General features: G+C 46.1%; 1 protein-coding gene across 1 annotated transcript; it reads left to right on the top strand.

Annotated features, from left to right (window-relative positions):
* Positions 1 to 1,612: 1,612 nt before the first annotated feature.
* Positions 1,613 to 2,836, top strand: LOC147624102 (SKP1-interacting partner 15-like). Its single transcript, XM_086820853.1, has one exon. It carries the CDS (start codon positions 1,613 to 1,615, stop codon positions 2,834 to 2,836), a length of 1,224 nt encoding a protein of 407 aa, XP_086676979.1.
* The last annotated feature ends 4,518 nt before the right edge of the window (positions 2,837 to 7,354 follow it).

Below are 7,354 nucleotides of genomic sequence, written 5' to 3'. Positions count from 1 at the left end.
ATATTGTATTTTACTATGCTAGGTAGTTACTATGCACCTTCACCGAGCTAGGGGATTCAGTGATCGATGTCTTTGCAGGATGTGGAGAAATGGGATGGGCATTAGGGGATTTATTCCACCACTGTCTCTGCATTGAGAAGGATGCTAACATAGTCCATACTCACCTCTTAGACCTTCCTTGTGAGCCAAATTAGTGGCATTATGCTAGCCACACTATATCTTTTTGTCTACAGTATATGTTTTGATCTTTGTGTTGGATTCAACTAGGGTTTTCCATTGGATAAACATGTTGATTTGCTATTTTGCTGAAATATCTATTTCAAGGATCTACATTTTCTTTCTCCATTAATTATATGCACATGCACTCGCGTCAGCCTCTAGTGCTTCTGTGTCAAGGAAATGCTAAGGTGTTGTCTCCACATCGAAGAAGATGAGTACATGCCTCACACTCTTCTTTAGGATGTTCCATGTGATATCCAAGTAGGTTTCACTTGGACAAGGCCCACTCTTTGATATGTATGGGTTAGATACTTTTTTTCAGCACTTTTGGATAGTAATGCTTTATGGGATGTTTATCCTATACTTGATATATAAGGATATTATTTTGCGGTATAATACATCGTGGTGTATGTTTTTTAATGACTTAATGGTTGGTGTTGTATCTGTGGAAGGGTGGTATTCTATATGTTATGTATAGGTTTTCAGAACTTTGAAGGGTGGTATTCTACATGTTATGTATAGGCTTTCACAATTTTGAAGACTATTACATGAGTTAACGCAAGGCTAGGTGATGACTTGGAGGTTAATGAATGCTTGCATGCTATAATGGGTTTGTTTTTTGTCGATCATATCTATGTATAGAACTTGCTTGGTCAATAGATCTTGTGTGGTGGTAAATTGTTTCTTTTCTAAAGGACATATCCCATGAAGGTTGGTATTGGAAATTATGGCATGAAGGTAGTGCATGGTGGGAACTTACTAGAGGTAGTGCATGATGTAACTAAAACCCTTCAATCTATTATGCAATGTAGTTGTTGCATGTTGGCCATGATAGTGCTATGTTATGAAGAGTGTGTGTATAGATTTGATGGAGTGTGTAAGCTTCAAATCTCTAGTTTAGAAGCTATTGGTTGGACTTTCTGCAACAATAGATCTTGGAATTGATATGTAGGTTACAGAGATGTTGGCAAAAGCTCGGAGATTACGTAGATTGTCAAAAAAGCTCGTGATAGAAAGGTCACAGAAAAATCATACCCGTGGAGATGCTCTAGGCTTGTAGCATACTACATGCACTCCAATGGGAGGTGTAGGTTCTTGCACTTCTCCTTCCTACAACACGAGGTGGTAGTGAGACCGCGTGAACAAAGCCTTAATGTCTTTGGTGGAGAGAAAACAAGTGAGGACTTGTTTTTTTGACTTATTTTGCTATTTTTTTAAAACTTAAAGCAAATTCCCTTGGTAAGTGTTCACGCGGTATCCCTTGGCGTGGCAGGTGCGGTCATGCAGAAGAAGGGTTTTCTCGCAAACCCTTGCGATACACTAAAGAGAAGATCTTCTAGAACAGTTCGTTAGAAGAAGGGATGGTGAAACCCTAGTTTCTTTCCAGGCGCCCATGAGCAGGGGAGAAGCAAAACAATCTCGTCACAGTAGCATGGAAAGAGTAACGCAGCAAGCACATACATCACCATCACCATCAGCAGGTACTGTTTTCCGTTTCTTGCCTGAAGATCTGCTTGAAAGAGTATTTTCTTTCCTCCCAGTGCCCAATGTGTTCCTTTATCGCCTTGCTTGTAAGCGTTGGAATGTGCTTCTAAGATCACATCAGTTCCTGCTGAGCTTCGATGGTCGAAACCGAAACCTTGAAGAGAAATGGATCACAGTCTTCGATGGATTAGGTTTCCTGGATGAGAGATCCCTTCTCCTATACGACCCTACCTTGCAGAAATGGCGGCGCATCTCTCTCTCGTTCCTCCCGACCCAGTTTAACATTGCCATCGCTGCAGCCGGTGGGCTGTTCTGTGTGGCGAGCAAAACTGCGGAGGACCAAAATGCAATGTGCATTTGCAACCCATTCACAAAGGCATATAAGGAGCTCCCATCTTTGCAGCTTGATCTTGTGGAACCTCATGCTATCATGGAGCGAAAAGACAATGGTTCATACAAGGTTTATGTAATGTCCTCTGGCTGTATGGCAGTTTATAACTCAAACAATGAGTATTGGGTCAATCTAAACATAGGACAGCCTGCGAGACCCCGCAGCCCAGTGATATGTAGCGGTGCAATTTATGGACTCCGTGATGAAGGATCGCTCTGGTGGCAAAGTTGGAAGCTTATTTCCTCTAACCTAGGCACCCTCTCTACGACAGATGATAGTCTTAGTGATGGTGGACTTTACGCCGGCAGTTGCAATTGGGCTGTCTTGAATCAAAGTGAGTGGGGTGAAATTCCGGCGCTCATTCGCCGTCCACGTCTGTTAGGTGCAAATGGATGTCTTTTGTTGATCGGGGGGCTTAAAAAATCTGTCCTTAGCTATTCTTGCTCAACATTTATAATCTTCAAGTTTGATTTTATGGCGCTAGAATGGTTGGAGATTGCAAGGATGCCTCAAGATCTGTACTGGGCATTTCAAGACATAGCATCGGTAAAGATCTTTGGAAGCACTCGAGATGTCTTCTTTTTTTGCGAGGGCTCCCATACAATGGTGGCTTGCAGTCTCCCCAGTGGACAGGTGCTGTGGCGCAAAATCATTGACTGCCCCAACTTGAAGTACTGTAGTTCTGATCTATGCAAAGGATTCACTTTTGATCTCAAACTTGGGAGTGTTGTACAGTTATGAAGGTTACAGAGATGGAATAAGTCAAGAAACCCATGTATGGATGGCTAACCATGCCTATTACATTTCTGAGGTGTTTTCTTATTCCTGCTGTAGCTGCATTTAGCACCAGTGTGGATTGTAGATGTGCCAGATTGTGGCTGAAGTTACGATCTAGCTTAGAACTCAAGACAAGCCTGAATTTTAGTTGTATGCTTGATATATTGTATGTAGTGGATCTGAAATCTTAATTGGATTGTCTGTTATATACTATTTTCAGGATGAAAATTATGCGTCTTGCATGATAAGTGATGTTTCTGATTTGCATCTCGTATAATTTGCATGGTGGCATTGAAATGTTTGAACAATGCTCCAATTGCCTTTGACATTAGTAGAATGAATTGCTGCTTGAGAGCTTGGGAGTTTAAGATCGACCTTCTTGTCCATGGGCATGTAGCCTGGTGGTAGATGTATTGTACTTGCTAGGCAGGGAACCTGAATTCAAATCCTGGACACATGTAGCTAAATATATAATCTCTTTCTAGAAAAATGATTGACCTTCTTAAACATGGAGTTTTAGTTTACTATCATATGGTTTTTTTGTAGTGCAACACCGAACTCCCAAATGCTCCTTACACTAGGTATCATTCTTTACAATGGATTATTTACGAAGAAGTCATTATTTCAAATGGTATGAGTGGGTGAATGGTGCTGTTGTCACTGTCAAGCTTTTTTCATTGAAGACAAGGTCACATTGTAATGACCATAGAGTATGTATGTGATTATGCATTTCTTACAAAATACATGTGTTTTTGGGACTCTTTAAGATTAGGAGTCTTCCTTGATAGTGGACTTTGGTAGTGCCCTACATTTGATATTCATTTATGTGTCAAATAGCTTAGCAAGCTAATCCCTTTAGATAAGAGTTTGTTGCTCAAAATGCAAGTAAACACAAAACATCCACATCTTTGTCCATGCATGACATCGGTAGTAGGTCCCACTGTCGAGGAAGGATAGATCATTTCAAACATGGGGTCTTTAGTATGCTTGTTAGCTTAGTTATCATATGAGAAATCCTTATCTTATTTTTGGGGTGCTGCAACTCTCAAATGCTCCTTGAATGAGGCAAATGTAATTAACATAGTCACAAGGGACGGGGGACGGGGACGGGGACGGGACGGGGGACGGCCATAAGTAGGGAACGGGGGACGGCCATAAGTAGGGAACGGGGACGGGGGAGGGAACGGCACTCAAAAAATACTTTTTTTTTAAAATTTTTCTACCCTACACTTATTCTACTTTGGAAGTACATCAAAATGAGCACAAATTTACACTAAAATGGTAAGCTTTTGAGTCATATTAATAATTAAGTAGATACAAAATGAGTCATGACTTAAGAGTCAGGACTAAGCCTTAAGGAGGCAGAATACATGGACGGACTCAAATGAGTCAATGACAAAAAAGTGCTGAAGACTAGAGGCTAGAGGCTAGAGCTAAGTAGTCATGATCCATGAATGATCATCCACGTGAAGTGCTCGCCTCATGGTCATGGGTAGCTTGTGCCAAAGAAGCATCAAGCTCATCCTCAGTCTCATCCTCACTGGCATGCTGCTCCTGCACCTCATCCTCTTGTTGCTCTTCTTGTTGACTCCTCTCCCACTCGGTGAAGGAATCTGCCTTCTTGGTCACGCTCTTGCAAAGCATTCGCAAGTTCGCGCTGACGGACAAGGTCATTGGCACGCTCTACCCCAAGTCGGTTCCTCTTCCTAGAGGCAATGTGGCTGTAGGTACTCCAAAGTTGCTCTAAAGTTGCTCCAAGCAAGAGGAGCTGACGGCCTGGCTAAGTATGCGGATGGCAAGCTGCTGCAGCTCCGGTCCATCTGAACCAAAGTCCTCCCACCATAGAGCAACACCAACTTTGGAGCGGTCAACCTGTGCATCATGACAGCCATAGGAGCCATGAAATGACCTGTACATCGAAAGCTGGTCCCTGATCTTGCGCCTAACCAATGCATCAGGCACAAGACGATCCAAGATGATCCTCCATCCAGCGCTCACCTCCCGGTCGCTCTCCTGCTTGTTGCCTTGGAATTCTGGGTCCACCACATAAGCTGCTGCATGCAATGGAGAGTAGTAGGAATTCCACCTTCCTAGACACAAGGCATGGATCTCCTCGTATTTGTCTTCGTCAGGCACGAAGTCTTTCAACTTCTCTATCATGCGATCCATGGCCTCGTAGACCTTGCCTATGCATGGTTGCATAGCGTCTACAATCCTCAATAGGTGGACTATGGGCCTCACCATAGCATTTGTGGTCTTCACACGCTCCCACCAAGAGGCGTCATCCGCCCGTAGCCTACACTCTTGGCCAGTGTTTGTATGGGACTCTTGCATGGCGACAAACTCGTCGCTAAGGAAAAGCCCCCTCAAAGCACCGCTACAATCCTTCAACCGGCCCAACATGAGAAAGTTGTAGGCAAACCGGGTGTCGGAATATTTGAGGAGAGAGAGACAGGACCTCTTGTTGAACTCATGCTGAAGTCTTTGGTGGTTGAGGACAAAGGAGACCATGGTGTTGGCCTCCTCAATGAGCGGGCTGATCCATGGTAATGCCCCGATGTCCTTGAGGAGGTTGTTTAGGCAATGAGCCATACAAAAGGACACCGTGACATGTCCATACATACTTTGGAGAATAGCTCCCGCTGCCCTATTGGAAGGCTCCCCATCCGCAACAAAGCCCACTACATGCTCGGGGCCAACGATCTCCATGGTGGTAGCCCACTCCGCCGCAAGCACATCCGCGCTCTTCCCAGTGCCAGATGCATCATGAGATGAGATGAAGTACATCTCTGCGCGGGAATATGCAACCATGCCGTGAATACTCCTCTTGCGGGTGTCACTCCATCCATCCACAATGAGGGAGACTCCGTTCCTCTCCCATTGCCGCTTTGTGTTGTCGGCCGCTTGCTCTACAATGCGCTTCTCCTTGTCGAGCAATGTAGTGCGCAAGCTCTCGGATGAGGGGGGCGTATAGGTTGAGCCATACTCCCCAATCTTCTTAACCATGACCTTGAAGTATTCCGACCTATTCAAGAAAGTAATTTACTAATGAGAAGGGGACTAGGATGATGAAAACATGAATGATGAATTGGCAATGATCGATTGCACTTACCTAGCCGCTTGAAAGGCAATGTGGTCGTGGAAGAAGAAGCGGGCCACCGCCATATCCACCTCCTCCTTCAACTTGGGGTTCCAATTCTCCCCAAGTGTAGATTGTCGCCGTGGGCCACATAATGATTGAGAGGCCGTGGAGATGGAGAGTGCTGGTGTCGTGGATGGAGTAACATTCCGACTTGATGGGGTGAAGGTGATGGTGTGCATAATCCCGATCCACCACATGACTCCATTGTAGAGGCTTGAGTTCCTCTCCCCATCGTCGCGGGATCCACGGCCACTCGTGGTGTCCTTCTTGTCGCTTCGACCGCTTCGTAGACGCTAAGCTTGTCAAGAAGTTCCCGCCTCTTCTCGGGCGTGACATTCGTGCAAAACCTCACCTCATGCCCACTCTCATGCAAGAGGTGGGCTTGCACTTTGTCGGCGCCACCCGTTCGCCGGTACGGGCAAAGCTTGCATACCCATGGCCGAGAACCGCCTCCATGAACGGATGTGGTGTAGTTAACCTCCTTCCACCATGTCCATCCCGTTGTCCTTCTACGAGAAGCCTCGGCACGTGAGGAGGATGCCATGGTTGAAGATGGCTTGACTCTTGAGCCTTGAGGAATGAGAGAGAGAGAGAGAGAGAGAGAGAGAGAGAGAGAGAGAGAGAGCCTTGAGGAATGAGAGAGAGAGAGAGAGAGAGAGCCTAGAGGCTTGGAAGTTGGAAGACTCGAAGAGTCAAGACTCAAGAGGCTTGAGGGAGAGGTGAGAGCCTAGAGCTTGGAACTTGGAAGTTGGAAGAGAGAAGATTCAAGAAGCTTGAGCAATGAGCCTTGAAAGCTTGAGCAATGAGCCTTGAGAGTTGTGAACTTGTGTGTGCTTGTAGCCTTGTAGAGGCTTGTTCTTATATAGATAGGCAAGAGAGAGAGAGGAAAGCCTCAAGGGCAAGAGAGAGAGAGAGGGCCAAGCCTCAAAGAGCCAAGGCCCAACAGCCATAAACGGCTCGAAAGGAGCAGGCAGGCGGCAAGCAGGCGCAACGGCCAAAAACGCAGCAACGGCAGGCGCAACGGCTCTCTGCCGTCCCCGCACAGCCCCGTCCCGGTAGGCGTCCCCGTCCCTGCGCCGTCCCCGTCGCCGTCCCCTGTGAGAAACGTCCGTCGGGGGACGTCCGTCCGTCCCCGTCCCTGCGCCATCCCGTTTCGCGATCCCGGCGTTCCAAGGCTCCGTTCCCTTTCGTCCTCTAAATTCCGGATCATGCACCTGTATCTAGGGATATCCCGTCGATACAGGACATGCAAACGCTTCCTATCCCTAAGAAACGTTTACGTCCTTGAAGACTATTAGGGAATCTCTTCATTAAATTGTTTACCTTCTCCCAAGTTGAGC

The sequence above is a fragment of the Cibotium barometz genome, chromosome 26, assembly GCF_041138505.1.
Source record: "Cibotium barometz isolate CiBa-2024 chromosome 26, ASM4113850v1, whole genome shotgun sequence".
NCBI lineage: Eukaryota > Viridiplantae > Streptophyta > Polypodiopsida > Cyatheales > Cibotiaceae > Cibotium > Cibotium barometz.
This window is presented reverse-complemented; position numbering and strand designations above follow the sequence as displayed.